General features: G+C 32.9%; 1 protein-coding gene and 1 long non-coding RNA gene across 2 annotated transcripts; both read right to left on the minus strand.

The window, feature by feature from the left end:
* Positions 1-1,694: 1,694 nt before the first annotated feature.
* Positions 1,695-27,793, minus strand: LOC127720748 (alkaline phosphatase-like). The gene is made up of 10 exons (XM_052227503.1): positions 27,761-27,793; positions 25,711-25,762; positions 21,795-22,015; positions 20,475-20,819; positions 19,729-19,833; positions 6,369-6,471; positions 4,519-4,659; positions 3,541-3,732; positions 2,898-2,999; positions 1,695-1,966 (listed from the first exon to the last, which is right to left on the minus strand). Exons 1-10 carry the CDS (start codon positions 27,776-27,778, stop codon positions 1,695-1,697), a joined length of 1,551 nt encoding a protein of 516 aa, XP_052083463.1. The 5' UTR covers positions 27,779-27,793.
* On the minus strand, positions 10,414-12,917 carry LOC127719362 (uncharacterized). The gene is made up of 3 exons (XR_007990234.1): positions 12,815-12,917; positions 11,171-11,361; positions 10,414-10,543 (listed from the first exon to the last, which is right to left on the minus strand). It is a non-coding gene; the product is annotated as an uncharacterized LOC127719362 (long non-coding RNA).
* Positions 27,794-27,985: the final 192 nt, after the last annotated feature.

A 27,985-nucleotide genomic window follows, 5' to 3' on the forward strand; every position in this document is an offset into this window, starting at 1 on the left:
GTCTCATATTCCAACACAGATAGTTTACCGATGACATCCTAGACAATAATTATACCTGAATGTGGTCTCATATTCCAACACAGATAGTTTACAGATGACATCCTAGACAATAATTATACCTGCATGTGGTCTCATATTCCGACACAGATAGTTTACAGATGACATCCTAGACAATAATTATAACTGAATGGGGTCTCATATTCCAACACAGATAGTTTACTGATGAGATCCTAGACAATAATTATACCTGAATGTGGTCTCATATTCAAACACAGATAGTTTACCGATGACATCCTAGAATAGAATGTGGTTTCATATTCCAACACAGATTGTTTACAGATGACATCCTAGACAATAATTATATCTGAATGTGCTCTCATATTCCGACACAGATAGTTTACCGATGACATCCTAGATAATAATTATATACCTGAATGTGGTCTCATATTCCAACACAGATAGTTTACCGATGAGATTCTAGACAATAATTATACCTGAATGTGGTTTCATCTTCAAACACAGATAGTTTACCGATGACATCCTAGAATGTGGTTTCATATTCCAACAAAGATAGTTTACAGATGACATCCTAGACAATAATTATATCTGAATGTGGTCTCATCTTCCAACAAGATAGTTTACAGATGCCATCCTAGACAATAATTATACCTGCATGTGGTCTCATATTCCAACACAGATAGTTTACTGATGAGATCCTAGACAATAATTATACCTGAATGTGGTCTCATATTCCGACACAGATAGTTTACCGATGAGATCCTAGACAATAATTATAACATGATGTGGTCTCATATTCCAACACAGATAGTTCACCTATGACATCCTAGACAATAATTATACCTGAATGTGGTCTCATATTCCAACACAGATAGTTTACCGATGACATCCTAGACAATAATTATACCTGAATGTGGTCTCATATTCCGACACAGATAGTTTACCGATGACACCCTAGACAATAATTATATTTGAATGTGGTCTCATATTCCAACACAGATAGTTTCCCGATGAGATCCTAGACAATAATTATACCTGAATGTGGTCTCATATTCCGACACAGATAGTTTACTGATGACACCCTAGACAATAATTATATTTGAGTGTGGTCTCATATTCCGACACAGATAGTTTTCCGATGACATCCTAGATAATAATTATATACCTGGATGTGGTCTCATATTCCAACACAGATAGTTTACCGATGACAACCTAGACAATAATTATATTTGAATGTGGTCTCATATTCCGACACAGATAGTTTACCGATGACAGCCTAGACAATAATTATAACATGATGTGGTCTCATATTCCAACACAGATAGTTCACCTATGACATCCTAGACAATAATTATACCTGAAGTGGTCTCATATTCCAACACAGATAGTTTACCGATTACATCCTAGACAATAATTATACCTGAATGTGGTCTCATATTCCGACACAGATAGTTTACCGATGACACCCTAGACAATAATTATACCTGAATGTGGTGTCATATTCCAACACAGATAGTTTACCGATGACATCCAAGACAATAATTATACCTGAATGTGTTCTTTTACTCAAACACAAATAATTTCATTTGCATTCTTTTAAAAGTTTTATTATTGATTGACTATATATAATTGTTATTTACTTTTAGAAAGACAATGGACACATACAATGATTTGATTTAAACAATCGATATTTTAAGTATATAAAGAGAAAACAATAGTGTAATGCTATGCTTCAGATTTAGCGAATCCGATGTTAAAGTCCGTTTACAGTGGTTTTTATTGCGTCCCACACAGGCAGCATATGCCATAACATGAGGAATGTAATTCTGTTCGTGTGTTCCAGTTAACAAGTGAGACATTGGACCTCTGGCATAAACAGGAATGTCCTCCCCTGCATGGGTTTCTGAAGACATGTACACAGCACTCGTCTGTCTGTAGTTGAAATCTCCTGAAATTAATAATAATAATTATTTGGAAAACAGTGTCTAACTATAAAAACTACTAACGAGTGTCAATTTCTTTCCATAATTTTCATTCAAAGATAAAATATGTTTATCTATATGAAAGAAGGACTCGTGTCATTAAATTCAACAACTATTTCTATTTCTGTTTAAATGAAAGGGCTAAAGATTTTAAAAATCTCAGCTGGCTTCCCGAAGGATACAGTTAAGATATAGAACTCTTGATTTTGGGAAAGGTTCAACATTCCTTTTACCAAAACGAGGTTTAATATATATTAATATTATAGGAAAGATTCCTTGTGGCATATTATGGAAAATATTTATTTTCATTAAACTATTGTCGAATGGTTACAAACATATATTGAATCTTACACAATGCCGTTATTTTGAAAACCTCACCTTTATCATCCTATCATTTCGTCAGATACACCTCGGTATGTCTGCATTTGTTTTGTATTTTACCATTAGAATGTCGGGCAATTTATGACAGTATTGTTAGATTTCTTTGCCAGATATAATTAACAATTTGTTGATATTGCCCTGCAGCTATGTTCTGCGGTGCACGGATGTAGCGTGTTCGATCTAAAGCAAAGACATCCATTCAAGCCAGTGCTAGGCTATGTATCAAAATTGTAGTGAGAAGGTAGAGTTTTGGGGATAAGATTGCTGGCAAGCAATCTGAAGATCTTTACCATTGACTACTTTTCAAGACTCTCCCGTCAACCGTTTTGTGCTTTACATTAAGGAAAAACTCAAGAATCTTCTGATTGACTTGTTTAAAGAGTAAATCAAACTAAGTGAATTTAAACAATTATCCCTTACGTTTCTTCTCAAAATCCTCATTGTTTGATATCTCCCTTTTTTATATACGTTTATTTCACCAAATGTAACCAAATCACTTTGTCTTAATGAACTTACTTGTATTCACTCCTGTGAGATTTTCCCTTTGAACCCTTCCATTTCCATACACAAGAGATGTATATGGCATTCCATCATCTGCTATGTCGTTTTCCACCAAACCTTAAAATATACATTGAATCTTAACAACTACGACTAAGTTCCTTATAATTACGGTAAATAATACCGGCTAAGTTCCTTCCAATTACGGTAATATTACCGTCTAAATTCCTTATAATTACGGTAAATCATTAAAAAAAATCTGTTCATTACATACCATAAGGAAATATTAATTAAAAATTATAAAGAATTAACTTATTGCTTTAGAATTCAATATAGGATTGTAATCAACAACAATTGAACAAGGTAATACAAAACAATTCAAAACTTTGACATAAAATAGACAAATATTTATTAAAAAAAACTCCAAAACGTTAAAAATCATCATACAGAAGAAGTATACTTATAGTTGCTAAGAAAATGAGACAGGAATGTGTAATGATTAGTTGATACAAGACAAGACGGACACAGGTAAACCAGTGTATCACCTCATTTGGAGTGGAGTTATGAAAAAAAACCTATCACTTTTGTTTTTCACGGCCATAAAGCAAAGAGGGATAACTCTAATCGAATGGAGGTACACTTTATCGAAGTGATATTATACCAAGTATATCATTTCCTCTTGTTGGATAACCTCCCATAGCAAATACATGTGAATGGTCAGCAGTCACCACTATCAATGTGTCCCTTTCTGACGTCATATCAATAGCCGACGAAACAGCTTTATCAAACATTACAGTTTCTTCCAAAGCCCGCCGACCATATGTACCGTGATGACCATGGTCTATTCGCCCACCTATAAACAAACAAATCATATGATTTTCGTACTTAAACACGTGTTTCTTGCAAAACATTCTTCGGGTATGCACGTGACTAAAAGTTAAAAGGTTTGAGTGCATAATACATAAAAGTGCTTTAAACAAATCAGCCAAATATATTTGAACATTACAATGCAGGCGCACTGATATCGTCCTTGAATATTAAAACTATTCTTGTTACGTAATGTGTTGTATCTTCGTTTACCTGCATAAAGAAATATGACCCTGTTTTTATTTAATGGATAGCTATAATTTGAAAAATAAGTAATTACTGATTATAAACAGTCTAACTGGTTTATATTCTGAATATATTATAACATATATTTCAGAACATTGAATTTAATTGTGAATGTATAAAGCTGGATAAAAAACTAAGATTTATAGAGTTATATTTAAAATGCAGAGGAAGAAATTGAATATTTAAGATAAAACAAAATTTCTATCGAAGTTATCTTTCAATTAAAAACATTGTATATATATATCCGTTTTGGTTTAAAAAATTATAATACAAAATTATAAAAAACATATGTACGGTTTGTTAAATGTTATGAAAATTGTACTCAGTTTGTTCCGTTTTTAATTTTTAATTGTCTTTTTTATTTTAACTTTCCACACAGTAGTTGTAAAACGTTGTAAAATACTAATAATTAACAGCATATTTTTTAGATATTAAAATTTCATTAGAATTCACCAAATTCCGATAGTCTTTGAAAGGAAATACTAGTAAATACAGGGTAAAATTATCATAAGTCTTTACAAAATACCTTCAACTAGTAGAAAATATCCATTTGTGTTTCTCCTTAGAATCTCTAGAGCTTTTATTGTCATGTCTTGTAAAGATGGTTCTCCATTTGATGTTGTATCTCGTTCATGCTCATATTGCATATGGGACGATTCAAACAGACCTATACAAATATTATTAGTTACATGGTATGCTAGTGACCTAATACGATATATATGGGGTCAGTAAATTCCATATGGGGATTCGAGCGAATCCCCATATGGAATTTACTGACCCCATATATATCGTATTAGGTCACTGGCACACTGTGTAACGAATTTATCTTACCGACTATCTTAACATGTGGTGTTAAGACTAGTGGCCTATCAAAGTGATCAAGTCTTCAATACTTAGTATTAATATCCTACTTCAATTGGTCTATACAAAAACAAATGCCAACAGTAAAAACTTGTTAGCTTTAAATTTGTTTTATGAATTTGTTTCAATCGTTCATCATCAATTTCTTCGTCTGTTGAAACCTTTTAGATTTTTCCTCAACACCGTGTTGTTTTTATAAAGGGACGTAACACCATTACTAACCGTGTATTGAAATAAGCCCCGCCTACTAACCCCATATGAAATATACACGGTCTCCACGCGGTTGCTTTTAACCAATCATATTCCTAGAAATGTATAGGTTCAAACAGACCTATATAAATATAATATCATGTGAGACGATTCAAACAGACCTTTACACACATGATAAATGAGACGATTCAAACAGACCTATACAAATATAAAATCATATGAGACGATTCAAACAGACCTATACAAATATCATATCATATGAGACGATTCAAACAGACCTATTATACTCCATATTGGATAATTCAAACACGCTTATACAAATATAATATCAACGAAACAAGATTATACTCCATTTGGGATAATTCAAACACGCCTATACAAATATAATATCAAATAGGACAATTCAAGCAGACCTATACATGCAAATATAATATCAAATTGGACGATTCTATAGACCTATACAACTAATATATGCAAAATATTTATATTTATGGTATAAATTTTATTGTGAAATTGTCATTGTCGAATTAATAATCTTATCTTGTAAGATAAGATTATTTTCGTACAACTTTTGTATGTCTGTACATATATATTATGTAATAGTTATTGTGTGTATACCAATGTAATTTGGTTTGTTGGGGAAAAAATAAAGATAATTAATAATAGAATATATAAAAACAAATCAAAAAAAAGAAAAAAAATGTCTACTTTATCAAAACGATTAGATGCATGTTTACCTATAATGATAAGGAGTGACCGTGAATTCCAATTAATGCCTTTATGTATTCTGACGATTGTGATAAATGCACAAGTGTTATATATTGCCAATGAAAAAAATATACGTGGATCCAGGACGTATTATATATTCACTTGTCTATTGTTGAAGGTTGCTTGGTGTCCTCTAGATGAATTTTGGTATTTTCTGCATTGAGCTGTTGTCTTATTGACGGAGCCCACGTCAACTTTTATTCATAATTTAGATCCGATCAGAAAAGGCTGAGAACTATAATAAACTCGTTTCCAGTTGTCTGATTGGCTATTATAAAAAATTTCCTTGTTGTTATACTATAGCTGTTTACATCTTTGAAGGATAGCTGTCTGATACAACAATGGGAAAATAGAAAACGAAAACAAACATAAACACGAGCAATAAATGATATCAATAGTGGCAATGAGACAGCAATACTACGACAACAGTAACAAAAAGACGCAAAGGAGTCAACATCTTTTTGTGAGTCAAATGCAGAGTTTATACACATCACAAAATACCTTCAAAACAACCATAATTGATATAATGAAACATACCCAAGACAAAGTCTGTATTATCTGGGTTAATAGCATCAAATTCCTCTTTTCTCCAAGCGTATGCATGGGTCTTATTTCTGTTTTGTTTATCTTGTATCCATTCCTGAAAATGACATAGTTATGTATCTCGACTAAATAAAATTACTTATGTAAGAACTTAACAAAGTCAACGCATTTCTAATCGCTGTGTCGATAGCCAAAACAAGTCTGTCTCCTAGATTGTGATTCCCCAAGGATGAGCGACAGTTGTTGCCTCTAAATAAGGTTACTTTAGCCATATATTTTTAATACATGTATCATGTAATTTTTTACTTTCTGATATCAGGCAAATGATAATCTTATTCAAACGAACCTAACAGACAATGATTATAGATGACCTTTTTTGGAGTTTGGTGCTTTAACTAGCATGATTTTCGTACATGGAGTAATTTTAGTAGCACTACCTTTATGTTTACCTCCACATCCCACCTCACAAAAAAGTTCTTTTTACATCCTTTACATAATGAACCGTTTTTATTTTTGATGAATCTCAGTATTATACACAGCATGACGATTATTATTACTATATATATACTAAAATATTAATTTTCGCGAACCATTTAGGTCACAGAAATTCCAAAAAATGGCATCAGTAAGGAGAGTTGTACAAATGATGTGAATACACAGAACCCGGATCCAAATTATCTTTTACTAAAAGTATTCATCATTTTCTGTGTTGTATGTACTAACAACAATTCATTTTTCTACAATTTCGATTGAAATATTATAAAACCTGCAGTTCAATAGGTCACATACCCCAAATAAACATTCCCCGATTGGTCGAACTACTGTGGCCTCGGTGTAAAGCAACGCAAGCCTCGATGTAAAGATCACGCTTCCAAAAATAGAGGTATGTCCCAACTTAACATTCCCCGATTGGTTGAATTGCCAGTAGGACAACCGGATGTGCCTTTTTGGCCAAAATGTGATTCGGCGGCGCTCAGTAGTCCTACGCCGAAAATTGGACTATTTTGCGTCGGCCGACGTCAACTGAAAAATGGCGCGCTTTTGTAATTTTTTTTCGTTCGTTTGCGGCAAAGTACCGACGATAAATATTGTTGATTGTAAGCAAATCTATATGAGAAAAATATATGAATTTACATATTATTTTCTTTTTTGAACATTAAAATAAACGGAAATCTCGTTTTTTTATATCTGAACATAGAATTTCGGATATTGATTTTCTACACTGTAGGATAAAATGCCAATATTAAAAATGGGAACAAAAAAATACCTATCCTTCGATTTTTAAAAAATTTCTACATCATATTCTCGCTAGTTTTTGGCATCGAAATTCGTAAAGAACGTGAGTGTTCAAGCCAGGGCAAAAATTTGTTCCCATTTAATGTAGGGGTCGCAATTTTTTATAGGTTTTTCCTTGCATGGTCGGTAGATTTAGAAATTGGAAGAGTTTCTGTTTTTAAAGTAAATATTCATTCAATTCTCATGGAAAAGTGAATCAATAGATATTAAACCCCTTTAAAAATAACAATATGTGTCAATAAATTGTAAAATAATAGATTTTTTTCGAAATTGAAGAAGGCGCCATTTTCGTCTTTTTATCTATTACGTCAATTGGTCTGCTATAATTATTAGCCGTTTCTAAAAAATCTCCGCCTCGATTTTTTTTATACTTTCATATAATTATCTTTGGTACATAATGTAAATGTTATGAAAAAATTAGGCACTTCTATCGAGTAGAAATGGAGAACGGTCATCTTTATTTTGTATGTTCCCCACTATGGGGGCGTGGTCCTCCCTAAACCTTATTTCTGAAGTACACGATAGCTTTTCTTCTCTCAAAAATAATTATCCACTAAAATTTATTGAAACATAACAAATATATTTTAAGACATCAATAAATTCTAACTGCTAGAGATTTTTAGAAGCAGAATTGCCGGAATCGACCTCAACCGATGTTGTGTCAGTATATATATATAGACCAACGTTGTCAATTTCCGGCGCCAGAAATGTCAACGTAAATGTCATTAAAAGTTGGATTCTTTACTTCTTTGTAGCAATTTTGTTTATCTCATAATCTGAATGCCAAGGAAGTCATGCGATATGTTGAATTCATATTAACGTTATACTAAAAACAGCCCTTGCTTTGTAAATAAACAGTTTTAGGCCTACATCATCATGGCCATGGGATTGATTTGTTGATATCGTACTTCGTTGATCAATCCATATTTATTTCGTGAATATTGTTAGTATGTTACCGGCCGATGAGTTTTTAATGAACATCTAATCTGAATAGGCCATAGAAAAGCTGTCGGTTTTTTTCATAAGTTTCCTTAAGTTAATACAGTTATCGTTATGTGTTTTGTTTTGTTTCTTTTTTGAAAAAGGGGGGGGGGGGGTAATTTTGTCAAAGGCATGTGTCATTTTATTGATTCTTAATTTCTGGTTTGCAGTGTTGGTTTAAACTCTTCATGACTTTACTTTTTAAAAATTCAATGTGCAGTTTCTCAGGGCATTGGTATAACATGTACATGTATAATGACTATATTAGACTAGTATTAATATATCTATGCATATGGGGAGGACCATTTGCTATTCTAGGTAGGTGGTGGGAAGGGAATCCTGGTCTGTTCGCACTAGTACTTGTTCGCTCTGGGTCCTTTCGCCCTGTTCTTTTCTTTTATTTTGTCTTGTTTAATCACGAACATATATTGACAGCTATATACTGTTCCCAGGTTTAATGTAAATTAGTTGAAGTATGTAAAAGTTTGTTGACAATTTAGTGAATAAACTGCATAAGCCATAATGTGTGAGGTAGTAGGATTTTTTTTCTGGATTGACTTTTTATTTGCATCCATTGGTACACATGCATTTCTTTCTAAATACATGTATATTTTCACTTTTGCATACTCACTGATGCAGAATATTCATTTTCAGCCTCTATTGTGTCATGTTATTTAGGGACCTTTTATACATGTAGCTTACTATGCGTTATTGGTTCTGCTCATTGATGAAGGCTGTCAGAGACCTATACATATATTTATTAACCTTTTCGTCATAAGGTATCTGGTGGAGAGTTGTCTCATTGGCAATCATACCCCAACTTCTTATTTTTATATTGGAACTGTAATCAAGTCTTAAGCAGGCAAACTGAAAGGGAACTGTAATACCTTTAATAAATAACTACTGACAAAAAATCAATGAAATATTCAAAGGATACAATGAAGCTAGCCATATGAAATATTTGTTTGTATGTTGTGCACCTCTTTTCTCCTTTCAGTGGCAGGAGTTATGTTATATGGTTGGCTGTATCATAACTTGTGATAGGATATAGTTATGCAGTGTTAAATGCCGGTCCCAATGGGTCACAGATCCCCAGGCAACCCCAAATTGATAGGGATAAAATAATTAAATTATTTCACTCAATCTCAACAACAGGGCAAAAGTGAAGGAAATCAATCTTAGCATACTAGATTATTTAAGTATGTGATATGTGATAAATATTCAAAAGTGAGATTATTTGATCAAATCTAGCCTTGTGATACAATTTCTTGAAAAAGTATTAAAGCAAAATTGAGTTCTTCTACAACATATGGGCAAATGTATAATTTTCCATGAATAAAGTCCAATAATTCTAGAAAGGCAAAACTTGAATTCGCCAAAAGCAAAGTGAGCTTTCTGTAAATTACACTTATACAAAATAAAAGGGGTACACTTGAGGCCAGAGCTGAGGGAAGATATATTCGGTTGTCAAAAGTATAGCGGTAAAATAAAACATATGGAATCTTATTAATTATATAACAGTGATATTGCTTTGATAAAAAATTTCATGAAAACAACTGAGTCAATAATCTGATTTTTTTACTAAATATTGTAACATTTCACTTATGCACATTTTAATGTTTATGAGTCTGTCATATTTAAAAATCCTCTTTTTACTACACTTTGGAGCCCATAGTCTGCTAAAGCTTCATTTATTTAATCCTGCATTAGTTCAACAAAAATGTCTGCTAATAATCACTTGAACCACCCGAGTTATTTGGTGGGGTTACCATTCTGTACATGAATATATCTCTCTTAATAAATTTCATATACATTTTGTAAATTGCTGATTCCAGGTATTAAATTTTTTTATCCTCCAGTAAAATTATTCTTCTGACACGATGTGTTGTGTACTGAAAAAAGAAAATATTTTGTTATTAAATTAAGTTTGTTAATTCAATGAAAATGTAATGAAGAATGATAATTATAATATGTTGTATTTCATTGTTAAGTCCATCTATGACCCCAATACAGTCTGCTTAAGCATGTTAAGTCATTCTCTTATTTGAAAAAAATGGACAAATTCAATAAAACACTTCATTAGGATATAATGCACATCTTGGAAGAGTTACTGCCCTTGTATTGTTTTTAATCATTTAAATTAATTTTAAATTACTGTACCCTTCATTCTTGAAATTAGGTTTTAAATCCAAATGAAACAGTATTGACATTTATACAGCATAGATAATAGAATAAAATCTTTAAACTTTTAAAAGTATACCATTTGACCTTAAAGTCTGAATGATTCCTTGGCCTATATCCTATAAATTTGAAGTTCCAGTCCCAATTTATTACATTGGCAACTTTCATGTCTGACTGTTAAATGCAGAATATTTTCAGTCTGTTTCCTTATGAAAACAGTTTAAATACCATGTATATTATGTTTTTGTTTCATATTTGGGGGATTGAAATTGGCATAGCACATTGTCAATAACCCACTTTTGTAACCCTATTAAAACAGACAATTTTGGATTACTTACCCTTAATATATTGTAGTCCTATTGTTTACTGTTAACAAAAATAATTTTGCTTTCAACATCACTGGACATTCCATTTGATTACTGTTTTCTTGTTGTATGTACAGAATATCATACATGTACAAGTATTTTTGTTTGAATAAAAAGGTCCTCTGTTTTGAATTTTTGATCCATAGTGAACATCTTTCTCCATCCTGTAAATATAAAGCAAATTTACATACAATTACTATTAATGTTCATTTACTAAATTATTCAAAGCAAAATTAAACTTTGCATTGTTATTATCAACACATGTATACAAATTTGCAAAATAAATTACCAAGAAAATACATGTACATGTATTCATTAAGTATTATAGATAATTATGCCCCCAGTATTTTTTGCTCAATACATGTACATAAAAGTTTCAGACAAAGAAAACATTTCAAAAGTCTTGAAAAATAATTTTTAGGTTTAACAAGGAGCAAATTTATGTTATACCAAACCTTTTGATAACATTTTTATATTTAATAGTTTGCATAAACATCATAAGATCATAACATGTCTATTATACAATGCAAGCTGAAATTTTATACATTTTGGGGGCACTCACAACCCAGTTTCATTTTAATTTAAATCCTGGAACCACTACTGTCATGACTGTATTGTCCTAAATTGACACCTTGAATTTGACAATATTAATGAAGTTTGAGAAAGTAATATTGTTAATGGATTATCATTTCTAATTAGATTGTGTATATAATCATTGGAAGAATATAACATGTCAGATATAACATGTATAAAGAAATTGTAAATTATTAGTTTATGGGGATTCATGTAATGCAAAGCAGCATGTGTACAAGCTTTTCAAATGGGTGGGTGATTGGTTAATTTCAATGTGTAAATTTCTTTTATAATTTCAGAGTTATGATTTAGAGGATGGCTATCTTAAATAATTTTTTTATGGGAAGGATCTGGTACATGTCCATGTAATCATGGTAATAACCGAACATAAAATAAACATTGCTCTGACAAGAGTGATGACACAGGATGAACATGAATATTCTGTCCAATAAAAAAGGAAAGAATAATTGTGTACAGATTGAAAAAAAATTAATAAGCCATAATAGTAAAATAAGAAGATGGATATAATGTCCCCTTAAATTCCTCCTACCCACCAAGGAATTGTATATTTAAATATACAATTCCTTGTACCCACCCACCCACATAAAAATAAAAAGATTCGTATGGGTATGGATAGTGAACCCCCCATTGACAGAAACAAGTGCTTGTGATTGATTTCCCTTAGTATTATATGTAAATATAATAATGAAAGTTTTTTTAAATATTAAATTTTGGTGTATATGAAATGGGACGAATCTATTAATAGTAGACCAGCTATAAAATATCCAACAGTTGAAGTGAATATGTCTTACATTCTAATGATTTGCAGTGGCGGATCCAGAAATTTTAATAAGAGGGGGCCCGCTCCAGTCATGCATCAGTGATTCCCTATATAATCAACCAAATTTTTCCCACAAAAGGGGGGGGGGCGCCTCTGATTTGATATTGGACTTTTAAGTTGAATTTGAGACGGTCAGCAAAATTCATGTGTATTTGGGGGAGAAATTGCCCCCCCCCCCTTTTTTTTAGAGAACTTACACTTACAGTCGGCATTACACGTGATCATCCGTGCTTTCAAATTTGATTAATTTTGGTCCGTATTTGCTGTTAGAGGTTAACAATGTTGTATTATCTGAGCACGAAGTGATAGCGTTAATATTTTCCAGGGAGATGGTGAAGAACACTTTCAACAGTTTGAAAACGGATGTTGACAACTTGTGTGGGTATAATATTCCCGGAGACAAGGACGGATACCTAAGACCGAAATCCGAAATCCGAATATAATTCACCAGTGGTTGGTGTAAATAGTGTATTCATTATTTCAATATATGAAAAGGAAATGATGAAAAATGGAATTGCAATTTTCATGTTTCATATAATTTTACACTTTATTTTTGCCGTTTAAATCATTTTTTGGGATCCCACTTATTAGAAAATAATTAACTCGGTATATCTGAAATAATCCTTTACCTTTTATGTTGTGTGGCATTAAGTTTTAGCATCCAAGAATGTCATAAATGCATCTTTACAGCGTGGAATGCCAAATCCAACGTCAAACAATGGCCGCCATTACGTGTTGACAACGTCGTCTAGTGAACCGTATCACTGAGCACCGAAATCAATACTCAGGCGCTTCCGGTTGTCCTACTGTGCTGCTCGATGTAAAGCAACGGAAGCCTTGGTGCAATGAAGAAAAGGGGTTGACAGGACAAACGTAATCGTTATAAATTTTAACTTCATGGTTCTTATGCAAGCAAATTTAATAAACAATGATTTTATGCAGTTGTGTTATTGTTTTCACCTTACAGAGGGCTTTATTTCTGATCTTATTTCTGTGTACACAATTCTGAATCTACATATTTCACCTATATCAATATTAGGTAATCCGTTTGGACGATTCCATATACTATTATGTTTTAGGGTTTTTTAGCTTCAGTGTCGAGTTGGTGTATAGTATTGAGGGCTGTCTGCGAGAAATAAATCATTTTTTCTGATAGATTAACTAAATTCAAAACCAATATAAAAATCGTTAACACATATATTTCATTTAACTGAGTAAATTGATCGGAATGTGAATGATACATAAACCTAAAATTCGTTTTGGTCTATCCCAGTGATGACATTTGCGCGGGAATTTAGTCCATTGACATCGTAATATAATTTACTTTGGATTATTATCTTTAGATGTAATGTTACAGGATTTAATGTGAAATTATTTGTCTCTTCTTTTATAGTATACGAGTTTGACGTCAGGTTTGTACACATGAAGTCTCTAGTCTAAAAAAAAGCCAGTGACAGAACGATATTGTCGATAAACAGATAAGTAACTGTCTAGGGCCAAGTAAGGGAGGTGAAAAAGCCAGTATTACGCAGAACGATAAACAGTTACATAGACGGATCCAGGGGGTGGGGAAAATTTGGTTGATTTTATAGGGAAGCAGGGGCGGATCCAGCCATTTTATAAAAGGGAGGTTCCCAACTCGGGACAAAGGGGGTGGTGTTCCAACTATGTGTCCCCATTCAAATGCATTGATCGTCCAAGAAAGGGGGGTTACAACCCTCGGAACCCTCCCTTCGGATCTGCCACTGGGGAAGCATGACGGGAGTGGGTAACCCTTAGGTCAGTCAGCGGCCACCCCCCTTTTATGAAAAGTTGTGGATCCGCCACTGAGATTTATATAAGCAGGTTTTCTTTGTGTAGATACCTTAAAATATCACCAACTGTGACTGAGTACATAATTTGATTCATTTTAGCTCATTAGCTGGGCTCACTCGCTAAAAAGGTTCATTGCAGGCCTGCTCACTGGCTAACATTTTACAATAATCTATACATGTGTGTGAGGAGTAGTTATCAAGCTTTCGTCTGTAAAAACTGTCTTAGGCCAAGTTAGGGAGGTGAAAAAGCCAGTAATAGAACGATAAACAGATGATCAGGTTTTCTTCATATAGATCCCTTAAAATATCCCCCACTGAGGACACAATTTGATTCATTTTAGCTCGTTAGCTGCGCTCACTCTCCATAATAGGTTAATTGCGGCTTACTGGCTAATATGTGTAGAAAAGCTGATAACCTATACATACATGTACATGGTCAGATCATATGTTTTCGTACGTCATATGAATTTGTACTATGCATGCCTTTTCAATGGAAATTGTGGAGACAGTATGCATTCTTAATAGCACGAAAAACGATGAGAAGAGGATACATGTCAACCAAAATTTTTCAGCAACCTCAAAATATGTGAGGACACCCTATTAAGCTTGCGTTCATGTTGCGTTAAAACTGTTTTAGGAAGGTAAAAAATACCAAGAATATAACAATAAATAGATAATCGATATTGTAAAATATCAATGTGTTGAATCGATATTGTAAAATATCAATGTGTTGAAAAGCCAATGATCTACATATATACTTAAATATGTCAACCATAAAATAAAACTGATTTAATTTACACCACAACTGTTGAAAAAACCTTTATGTTTATATAACTTATCTCATTCTAGTCCATTCAACTGACAGAATCGGTGTACATTTCATGAACTCTTTAATAACAATAATCATCATGGACTATTCTTTATAGCAATATCTGTTAGCCATTTAGGGGTCTTTTGCATTCAAAGTTTAGTTTTAGTGGGTTTATTTTGCGAAAAAGAACTCAATTTCCAGATCAAAGTTAACATTTTCTATATATTTTGCTGTGTCAAAATGACCTAATGAATATAAAGGACAGTACCCATATAGACCCAAAAATGGTATATCACATTGTACACATGACATTTTAGCAGAAAAGACTGCCGTTGGAGTATATAACTTTTAACCTGTGTATATATAATTAAAATATGATAATAAAATTCATGTCTTTTTCAGGACTTCTGATCGAACCATGTAGTATGGCATGTTTGTGGGATATAGTTTTGGTGGATAGGATGTTCATGAAGGACCTGTAGTACAAAGTATATCACTGGATTGAGCTCTTTGTCTAAGTGTATTATTAAAGTGCTTTGCTTTGAGCTCAGTTCATTGTTATGCAATTCATTCTTTGTGAAATAAAGATTTGACAGACAACTCTCATGTACAAGGATTTGTCAGGGTAGTATCCATTCTATGTACAATGTAAGTAATAAGGAGATAAAAGCATTTTATTATGATTTGAACCAAACATTTTTTGTCCATTAACCAAATTTAAAAAAAAGAACAAATTTACCCGACAATGCTACACTCGCTACTAGCAATATGATGCTAGGTTGTTTTAATACATCTGTACTGCCTACTGATGACTCTGACCTGAGTGTAAATGGTCATTCAGATGTTCAGTATGTTAAAAAAATAAAAACATTTATAAGGCCTATCTGGCCTAATTGATTTCTAAAACTATATTTCATTGTACATGTTCAACATTTTTCATTCATTTGTTTATTTCTTAATTTGTGTGAATTAACATTGTTACAGTAAATGTTAACTACTACACTTTCATACCACAACAAATACTGTATTGGTATCACTTATATTTGTATCCATATAACAAAAAAAATTGAAAAGAGAATAATTTTGCAATACCTTTTTCATATTGAATACTATAACTTTTTTTATATTTAGCCACTTGACATGCTTGAAATTCTATCAGATTACTTTTGGAGCAGTTATGAGTCTTTGAAGCATGCTCACAAAGGTTTTTTTGTTGATATCATTTTCATATTGGTCAAAACTTTTTTTTGCTTCGGCCAGCTTTGGAGGAGATGTTATCAAAGAATTGATAAAAAACAGCACAGAAGTTTACTTTCTAGCTCATCTAGCCCCAAGCATCATGTCAGGCATTGTCATTACTAAAAACCAATAAATGTCTTCTAATCTGAGAAACAATTTCGACATTTTAACAAAATATTTTACTAATGATACTGACAATCCACCTCAAAGTAATATAAATAGAACCATACAAATAGTGAGCAAATACATATAAAAAAGATGTGGTATGATTGCCAATGAGACAATTCTCCACAACAGACCAAAATGACACAGAAATTAACAACTACGGGTCACCGTACAGCCTTCAACAATGAGCAAAGCCCATAACGAATAGTCATTTATGTTATTTGTGTACACAAAATAAACAAAAAACAAATATTATGTAACACATAGACAAACGACAACCATTGAATTACAGCCTCCTGATATCATGTTCTCAGATATCATCTCCCATTTAAAAAAAAATCACATGAAAAAATGAACCTATTATGTGTTGCTCTCCTAGCTACAAAATGTATCCAAAATCAAAGATGTGGAAAATATTCTATCATAATCATTTGGTAATTAATGCAATTAGTGTCTCTTCCATGCCCTTTTGAACATAAAATCTAAATATTAAATAAACAACACTCTTCATGCTCAGGTTGGTTGTCATCGTGCAACACAGTTAATAACACCATATAGGAAAAACATAGAACTCCTTTTGTCATATAAAACACTGTCAAACATCCAAACATACTATCCACATTCATCTGTGTCCACACTTGTACTAAAACAAAATAAACAGTAGACACGAGAAATGGTCAGAAGAACGGCGCTTTTAATTTATTGCTGTTTACATCCCAACTCCTTTGTTCTAACAGAGGTGATCTGAGTCGGATCACCCCTACCAGATCACCCTACCTTGAGTTTCTTTGTTCTGCATGCTTTCTTTTGTTCTGTAACATTTTGGCGAGAATGATGAACACACAATAAAACTTAAATACATTTAAGCGGAATAAAGACTAACTTTCAAAACTATGTAGAAAAATCTACTAATTTTCCAGTGTCTAAGCGGGGAATCGAACTCAACTCAAGACCTTTAGCATATGAAGCCACGATTCATACCCCTACACCAGGACAACTGAATACAAACTCTCTGTTAATTTAACATATTTAAACGTTGTATCCGGGGCTCATAAAGGGTATAAAATTGAGAATGGAAATGGGGGATATGTCAAAGAGACAACAACCCGACCAAACAGCAGACACCATATATATACTATATAGTAATATATAAAGTATATTATAATTATTGTATGGATTTCTGAACTAGATGTTATGAAGCGTAAACGTTTTTATGTCCCCTCCGTAACTTATTACCACAAAATACAGATCAAGTTTGAATTTTGGTAGCGTCACTCTAACTGTTGTAGAGTTATGCCCCTTTATAAATGGAAAAATTACAAAATTTTTAGTTTCCTTTCTCTAACTTAAGTTTGCCTCAACCAAATATTATGAAACTTATACACAATGCTTATTACTACAAAACACAGATCAAGTTTGAATTTTAGTGGCGTCACTTTAACTGTTCTAGAGTTATGCCCCTTTATATATAGAAAAATTGCAAAAATTTTTAGTTTCCGTTTTCTAACTTACGTTTGCCTCAACCAAATGTTATGAAACTTATACACAATGCTTATTACCACAAAATTAAGATCAAGTTTGAATTTTGGTGGGGTCACTTTAACCATTCTCGAGTTATGCCCCTTTATAAATGGAAAAAAATGCAAAATTTTTAGTTTCCGTTCTGTAACTTAAGTTTGCCCCAACCAAACATTATGAAACCTTTACGCAATACTTATTACCACAAAACTCAGATCAAGTACAAATTTGGGTAGCGTCACTTTTATTGTTCTTGAGTTATGTCCCTTTATAATGTTGTATGCAAGCGGGGGCATCATCTGTGTCCATGGGGACACATTCTCCATTTATTTTATATAGTCTAGAAGAGATGGGATGTAAAATAGTTATCCCACTCGGACTTGGTGTGTCAGTGTAAGATCACCCTCCGCCCTCCGGCCGTCGGGGTGTTCTTACACTGACACACCGCGTCCTCGTGAGATAACTATTACTGACACAATGACATGCAGTGAAGCTTACAACACATGAGCAATGTTCACACCTCATTATAATTTCACACCTCGAGCATTACAAGTTCACGAAAAACTGTCCACGGTACCAGTCCGGAACTCTGCTTGATGTCGATTACTTATTGCAGAATACGGGTTATACAAAAATACCAGTCCATAACAGGCAAATTCTCTTATGGAAAGTTATCTGGTTAGCAATTATACCACATCTCCTTATTTTTATCAAACAGTAGCGTCTTTGTAATACTAGTAGGCAGCACACTGTATAAGGGAAATATACCACAGGCAAATGTCTCCGGAAATAATACCTTTATACATTAATAAACAAGTGTATTTTTTTCAGAAACAAGTGCTTGTGGAATTTATCCTGTTAGAAATGCAAGTTCATCAATACAGTATCAACTTGGAGATATAGATTATCATTATATATGTTTCTTGTGGGCCCATTTAAGGATGTTCTTAGGTGAAATTAAAAAAATCTAGAATTAAAAATTGATACTATAAGTCAGAAGAGCATTAGTTAAGGAACAAAATATGCTAAAAATATTGATAAGTTATGGAACTCCTTTTCGAGATATTATTTTTTTTTTTTAAATTGCGGGAAATGGCTGACTCGGACTTTTTCCTTATATTTGCATTGGTATTATTTGGGTCTGAAATAAAAAAAAGAAATCTAGAATCTGCTTAAATTTTAGTAAATGACCTTTTATGAGCTATTAAAGTCTTATATGAAAAGAAAATTGGGTGTTATTGGGCAAAATATTTTACCCTGTATCGCACATCTGACAAAAATTCCTAAACCTGACCTAAGTACATCCTTAACGGAAAATAAACTTCTTCTTTTCTTGCTAGATGTTGTTCATAAAAATGGAAAGTTCTCGTCATTGGAAAACTGAAATTAGCGGTTATAAACTAGATAAGTGAGTTCATTATGATTGAGTGTATATCTTAAAATTGGTATTCGCACTTCAAAAGTTGCGAATATCTGGAAGAAAATGTTGTTGTTTCGAGACATCAGCAAAGTGTATGACTAACCGTATCATCATATTTAAATTTAAAAAATAAGAAAAAAAATGGTTTACCTGCACTAGACTGGTATCCCGTCTTTGGTAGCTGTGAGTATAGTTTAATTCGGGGTCTGTTTCATTTTCCGATAGAAAGAAGCGCCTTCCACCACCCAATATTACCTAAAATAATGTTGTGGTTGATAAAAGTATTAAGTAAAATTGAAAGAAGAAGAAACGACAATACACGTAATCGTAATTCTTAATGTGAATGATTTGTGACATGTATATTTTTTTGCACTTTGAAAATGAAGATGAATAACATTTATTTAAAGATGAATAGCAAAAGATTTGAGGTATACGTCAATGAGGCGGCAACCCAACGATACCAAAAATTGTAAATAAATTAAACAGATACCATCAAAGATCTGCCATCATTACTAAATGCGGCGAATTTCCAAATGATTTACAAAGACAACCAATGATGTTGGAATATTATCAATACACGCGAACGTGTGAATCGATTTAAGGATTGTCTTAGGCAACACGCTGCCCATTATAAGTTTTCTGTTGTATTTGTGTAGACCAAATACATTAACATTAGAAAAGACCTCGTCGGCTGTCTTATGTCAGACATAAAATACGCCTAATTTATTTCACCTTGAGCCGTCGGACCTTTTTCGATAACCGTTTATCTTCTTGCTGTTTCCCTATTTATCTTGGAACAGATATTGATACCCATGGGAACGAAGTCAAATAAATTTTATTTTTAAAAACAACGATCAATGAATATCTATTAAAAACAATGGAATTTAAAACGAAACCTGAATATCCGGATTGTCTTTTATCAACTGATAAGCAATATCAGTGCAACCTTTTTGGGTACTATCTAGTCGGGTATCTCCTTCCCAGGAACGCCTTGGTGCGTGGGCATACGCAGCTGCAGGAGTCGCATGGGTAACTCTTGTGGTAGTAACTAATCCAACTGATTTTCCCTCAGCCAGAGACCAGTCTAAGATCGACGTCACTTCCGCTCCTTGAACTGTCGAACAGTTGGAATATTGAACTTTATCGTCTACTCCTACTGTACCAGCCTTTGATTTAACACCACAGAGGAATGCTGTTGCAGTTCCAGCAGAATCTGGTACCTGTTGGTCTGTATTGTACGTCTGTACAAACCAAGAATACGATGGATCATTGTTACATGTATTTCATTTAAAAAGCATTATGGGAACGCTTAAATTCTTGATAAAAAAGAAGTAAACAAATGACGTCGTCAAACTAAATTAAGCATTCCTTCTTTGCGATAATATTTACATAGTCTGATCTGTTATTTTACCGAATGTGTCCTTTTCCGGATTGTGAAATTTCGACTGAGCGTGGATTGTGGATTCGCGTGGCTAGTGATGCATACATAGCAGGAGAAACTTGCCCAGTCAGTGCACCAGGTCTCGCTCCTTTCGCGATTCTCTCGGTTTTTGTTTGTTGCCCTTGATTTGACTTTTGAATTTTGAACATCGGTAAACTACAACTATTGCCTTTATTTACATGTAATTCATTGGTTTTAGAATAAATTTTTGATTGAGATCACGTGATCGAGATTGACGAAGCTGATGTAAAACAAGTAGAAGATACAAAACTTAAGATTGAACAACACGAAAAAAAAACGGAGTGCATAAATAAGGTTATGTGGTATGATCAACATTTTCTGCTCAACTAGTGACGCCTTCTAACATTTGGTTTCGGATAATTATAGAATACCGTTTGGTTTTAAGATCAACACATAATTATCATAAGTTTTAAAGCAAATAAAATCAAGCACGGGAAGCCGAAATATTTAATGCCATTGTTTTATAAAGACCGTATACACTTCTGTTGTTCTAATAATGTCTGCTGATGCAAGACTTTCTTTTGAACGTTCTTTCATAACATGAATATCTTTGATTTTTTGCCAACAAATGAGATGTCAAAAGAAAGGCTTTCCTCGCACTTAGACTGTAAAACTGTTGTTATTCGTTGATTCCATCATCGTTTCATATACTCATTGATACAATTATCAATCTTGCCTCTTTCTATTACATCAAAAATTAAATCCATATCTCCTAAATCAAATATTTAATACGTCACAAAATAAGAGGATATACCTTTATGAACCCTGTGTATGGAAATGTTTCGAATGTCATTTCCGCTTCCTCTCCTGTTTGTCCATTCAACTGTCCTTTATAAATCCGTGCAGCCGTAACAGTAGATATTCCCATACCATCTCCCAAGAACATTATCACATTTTTGGCAGCGTTTGTGTTCCATAGATAAGAAAGTCGTTGATTTAAATCCTCTTGAGCTTGATTTCTCCAAAAATCTGCATCTTAACAGTGAAAAAAAATGAATGTAGCCAGTTTAAAAATTCAATATAAATAAATTGTGTTTGTGACTTTATGACTGAGTATGGATATGCATGGCGGGTGATGCATGGATAGCTGGAGACGCTTACCTGTCGAAGCATCCGGTCTGCCTCCTTTTGGAGTTCATGGTATTTTCTCAGTTTTTTTAGTTTTTTTATACGCCCGTTTACGGGACGTATTATAGTATACCGTTGTCCGTCCGTCGTCAACATGTCGGTCAATAACTCAAAAAACGCTTTAAACAATTTTCATGAAACTTTGATGAATTGTTTATATCTATTGTCGTAAGCTCTCTTTCGATTTTTTTTTTAGAAATTTTAGATTTTACGTTTCCGAGTTATGGGATTATATTCATAAAATAGTGGGGATTTTTTCAGTTTTCGGACAATAACTCAAAAATGCTTGAGCAGTTTTCATGAAACTAAGGTGAATAGTTTATATCTATTAAAATAAGCTCCCTTTAGTTTTTTATTAGAAATTTCTGATATGACATTGAGGAGTAATGTAACTTTAGTCGTTGAAAAAGGGACGGGCATATCATGCGCTCACGGCGCAGCTCTTAATTTCATCTCGATTTGTATATTCTTGATAGATTTAGGGACCGGTCAATAGTTATTGGGGGGGGGGGGGGGGGGACCGGTGCAAAACGCAGAAGAAAACACATTTTTTTTTACTTAATTTTTGATAGGACTTCTACTTTTTTAGTTTTCAGCACTGATAGGACAGCAATATTTTTATGGCATATGTATGAATGTAGAAAATAGGCTATACAAATTTAATTACAACAAAATAAACAAGATTAATTGAGGAATAAACAAGTAACAACAATGGAAATACAATTTCAAGTCTAGACATTAATATAATGTTTATAGAACAATAATGTAATGATTTTAAAAAGGTTGAAAAAATATACATGTATAAAAAATAAATAATAACAAAAAAAACATAAAATTAATAAAAACAAAATAAACAACAATAAACAAATGTAAAAAGAGAACATTGATGGAGCTTTTAATAAGTGATATGATATACTGCCATCAGTGTGGTACAAATTAACCAAACGCAAATCATTAAATAAAGGTAGGATTAAATAAATTATACATCTTTAAAAATAAGGAAAACTATTTTAACAATAAAACATTCTGACTAGAAAATTAAGAAAAAAACAAAGTCAAAAGACAGAAAAAAAATATATATTAAAAAAAAAAAGATAATACAAATTGTTCATAAACTATTGTAGAGTATTACTCTTCATGTAAGAATCTTCCATTAGAATTGCAGTTCTACTGTTTTGACATATTTTTATAAGGAATAAATAGGATTCAAATAATATCCATCGTAATATCAAATGGGTTATATCCACATTCAGGGTGTTATATCGATTTTAATATAACATGAGCGGTTTAAATATAAAATCACAATGAATACATGTATGTGTGGGCGGATAATTCGCATATTAATTCAAGATCATCTCTGCGCATGAACATTCAGAGTAATAATAACAGTAATATTATGTGTTCCATGTGATATGCAAAAATAGTTCTTGGTTCTTCCTTCGGGTTGTGCATTATGCCTTCTTACCAAGAACTTCTTTTGCATATCACATGGAATTCATAAAAATATTATTGTATAAATAAATTCATATACATGTACCATATAAGTGGTTATTTTTGTGGGGGAAAAGCATGCTTACCGCACAAAAAAAACGACAGGGTGAAGCTGAAAAGACAGATGAAGAAATAAACTGGGATGAACTGTTTGAAAACAATTTAATTGAAAAGCAAACAGTTGCAACTTTGGATAAATACATAGAACATCACAAGTTAGGTGTATATCATTACAAGACAGAAAAGACTCAAGCAGTTAAACGAAACATAGCAACAATGTTAGCTCTAGATAATGAACAAATCCAAAGTGATGAAGAAGATGACCTTGTAATAAGAGCCTATGACAGTTCTGACAGTGATAATGACAATAATGATAATAATACTAATGATGAATATAGTAGTAATAGTAGTAGTAGTGGCAGTGAAAGTGAAATTGAAAAGGAATCTTATTTGCCTTCTTCAAGGAGGAGATCAGTTAAAATTGCCTTCTTCAAGGAGGAGATCAGTTAAAATTCCAGACAAATTCAAAGACTACTATATGTGATCTATGATAATCTGATAAAAATGAAGTTAAAGTCTGTTTGATTTATTCATAGATTAGATAGGACATATACTTATTTAGTAGATATTTCATATAGGACAGAAACTTTTTTTGGTATATTCAGAGGGTAGGACATAGATTTTTTAAGGGAGAAATATGAATTGCACCGGTCCCAACCCCCCAATAAATATTGACCGGTCCCTTATGATATTTAAACATCAGTTAACTATGTTGCCTCCAATTCATTCACAATTATCGTGTAGCATTAATTTTGTAACATTGTTTGTTTGTTTGTATGTCTGAAGAACTTGTAGAACTAAAACACTGAAACATAATATATTTAAACCAGGGATAGTTGTAACACACCACCAAGGGCTACCGACGTGATATTATAAGTTATATGGTTCGCTACTGACCCCCTACGGATCCATAGAGGGTTAGTAAAATCCATAGGGGTGAGGCCGAAGGCCGAATCTCCTATGGATTTTATTCACCCTCTATGGTCCGTAGGGGGTCAGTAATTAACCGTATAACGAATTTATCGCCCGCGAGACTTTTTTCCGCTGTGTTTTGTAGAGAAATAAACAATTAAACACAACAACATTAATAGATGACGTCATGAACCCCCTATGAAATTTACTAACCCCCTACGGATCCATAGGGGGTCACCACGTGACGGCGTTAAACCAATCACAACGTGATAATTTACCGGCGGTGCGATAAACTAGTATAATTGAACATATCGTTTCTTTCGATTGTCTGACTATGGCCTCTCATAAGCAGATTGTATACTGACGATTTGATTGACTTCACGAGGTGACTGCATTAAATAAGTTAGGAGTGTTGTTTCTGTTTTTTTAGCGGCAATATTCAACAATTAACCGAGGCTTACTAAGCTAGCTGTCTGTAGTAGCAGCCCCTTTGACCAATCTATGAATACTAGCCGTCCTTAATATTCTTGTTCAAGTTAGTAGCCATTATGAAGACAGCTGGTTTGTGTAGGTTTTTGTATTTTAGTTTTTTTTTAATGAAATATGGTCTTAGATAGATTAAAAGGGGGGTGCACTTTAAAGTCAAATCCTATCACTTAAGGATATCAAGTCCGTTGTTGTTGGGTGTGGTATATTGTCGTACTATTCGATGTTTTTATCCTTGTAATTTATCATTACGTTTGGGGGGCTTTCAATTAACTTCCGGTACATTTCTGTGAATAAGCGATACACAAATGTCCCTTTGGTATCTTTCGCCTCTCTTTTGGAAAAGCCACAATCGTTAAAACTGCTGACTTTATAACATTGTAGTTCTTACATGAAAATCAGAAAGCAATTCCGAGAGTACAATTGTTTCGCGAACGAAGCGTTTTCTATGGAGTAACTTCATCAGACAAGTTCGTGATTATTTTTTACGAAGTACGTTTGCGGTAAAAGTTAAATAAAATAAATATGAATAAACTGATAGACATTTACAAACCTTCTAGTGTTTTTGATACCTGATTGAGAGACTTACATACCTTCAACCGTTTTTGTTACGGGATTTCCGCAGGCTGCAGACAACAGTGAAATCTACAATTATGAAACTAGAGAAATCACAGATACCTATAGAATAATTCTAGTACGCTTGGCGCGTTTTCCCTCCACAAGACTCTTCAGTGGAGCTAGAACCAAAGAAGTCAACTTGATAACGATGTTGACCTTTTGGTCATATAGCTCCTCATAATACATCTTTGGCTCTCAGAGGTTTTTGTTTTGACTTTTCCTGTATTAGGTAAATCCAGAAAATCGCTTCGTACGCATTAAATTTATAAAATGTTAATCTTACTTTTTTAAGAACATTAAAAGAAATTTCCTAATATAGTTGTACACAATTCCGCATGACTTTTCCATAACCATTTAATAATTATAAATCACACAACATTTAAAATTTTATAGCCTGAGCTATGATAGAAAGAAAAAAAAACTAACTATGATAGAAAGACAAAACTAACCAGATAAAGGTGCAGTCGATCATATCTGACAACGCATGCCATATCAAATGTGAACCTATTAACAAATTCTACATCATGTCCACGTTTCGTCTTTATACATGTAACACAGGTTTTACGTCAAGTACAAGGTATTTTTGAATCGTTTTGTGTTAACTTGAAAATCGACATATATTTTATTATGTATTGAATATTAAAGGAAATTTTATCTATTACGCATTTACATTTTTGGTTTGAAAATAAATTAAGTCGTGTATTTAAAGTGTAGTCCAAACATTAAAGTATAAAACTATTTGTAATCATAAATTTGAATTTATGTCAGTATAGAAACGTCTAAAATAAATATTGGTTTGTTGATGGTTGATTTGTAAGATGCATTAACACAGTGTACAACAAAGAGATTGGAAATATTATGACGTAACTGTTCGTATAGTTTGTGATCAACAAATGTACTTAACTTCAAGTCTATTTTAAAAAATCAGTTATTTTGATATCAATGACCGGTTTCATTGTGAATTTACTAAATAAATGACGAAACTTTTTTTTTCAATTTCTATTACGAATCAAATGTTTGTTTGCATGTCCAAGAATGAATAAGGAGACACTAATGGTCTTACGCCTCAAAAATTGACATGTACATTCTGCCTTTGACTTATTTCCACATAACCCGTAGTTGTTTAATTCAACTTTGAACGAGTTTTTATTAACTACGAGTACTCTTAGATCGGTACTACATGTCTAATGTCGCTTGTTAGTTGGTTTTGTACCAATCTGATTGGCCACATGTGGAGCTGGATCTGCTAACCCTTCCGGAGCACCTGAGATCACCCCTAGTTTTTGTTGGGGTTCATGTTGCTCAGTCTTTAGTTTTCTATGTTTTGTTTTGTGTACTATTGTTTGTCTGTTGGGTTTTTTCTTTTTTAGCCATGGCGTTGTCATTTTATTTTCGACTTTTGTTTGAATGTCCCTTTGGTATCTTTCGCCTCTCTTTCATGCCCCTTCCAATTGATTTTGGCAGTTTATCCCCTTATTGTTTTGTGCTTAGTACCAATCTGATGGTTCAATCCATTTCCAATTAATTTTAGCAGCTTATTCCTTTGTTGTTTTCTGGTTAGAACCAATCTGATGGTTCAAGTCCTTTCCAGTTGATTTTGGCAGCTTATTCCTTTAATGTTTTGTGCTTGGTTCCAATATGATGGTTCAAGCCCTTTCTAATTGATTTTGGCAGTTCATTCCCTTATTGTTTTGTGCTTGGTTCCAATCTGATGGTTCAAGCCCTTTCCAATTGATTTTGGCAGTTTATTCTCTTGTTGTTTTTTTACGTTTAAAAAGAAACACGCGGAAAATACCAAGAGGACATTCAAAACTCATATGTCGCAGATGAGCATTAACGATAAAAAGAGTAAATCTAAACCTGCACGAGTTATTCACATTAAAAACGAAAGTCTTAAAAAAAGACTATATTTGAGTAAACTTTGTCATGGAGATACATTTATTTCAGAATCAGTACAAATATCATATTTCCTGTTTCAATAAATAATTTAGAGTATTTCCGAATTCAAATATTATCAATACTTACAAGCAAAACATGTAACATTGTACTGTGAGAGAAATCATCCAGAATATTAATAGGGTATACTTATTATTTGGGTATTTATTACTATAGATATAAAACTTAATTTATTGCACATCATAATATTCACCAGTATGTCGGTAACACTTCAGTATCTGTCGGTTTGAATTGCATCTTAAATTTATACATATAGGGTATATTGTTGTTAGAAATGCGTAAATCAAATGTCAA

Source organism: Mytilus californianus, unplaced genomic scaffold, assembly GCF_021869535.1.
Source record: "Mytilus californianus isolate M0D057914Y unplaced genomic scaffold, xbMytCali1.0.p SCAF_11, whole genome shotgun sequence".
Classification (NCBI taxonomy): Eukaryota; Metazoa; Mollusca; class Bivalvia; order Mytilida; family Mytilidae; genus Mytilus; species Mytilus californianus.

Excerpts from the sequence above, each read along its gene's own strand:
- LOC127720748 (XM_052227503.1), bottom strand. Across the intron at positions 22,016-25,710 it reads CGTAACAAAAACGGTTGAAG|ATGCAGATTTTTGGAGAAAT; the intron begins GTATGTAAGTCT and ends TTCACTGTTAAG. Across the intron at positions 1,967-2,897 it reads TCTCACAGGAGTGAATACAA|GAGATTTCAACTACAGACAG; the intron begins GTAAGTTCATTA and ends TATTAATTTCAG.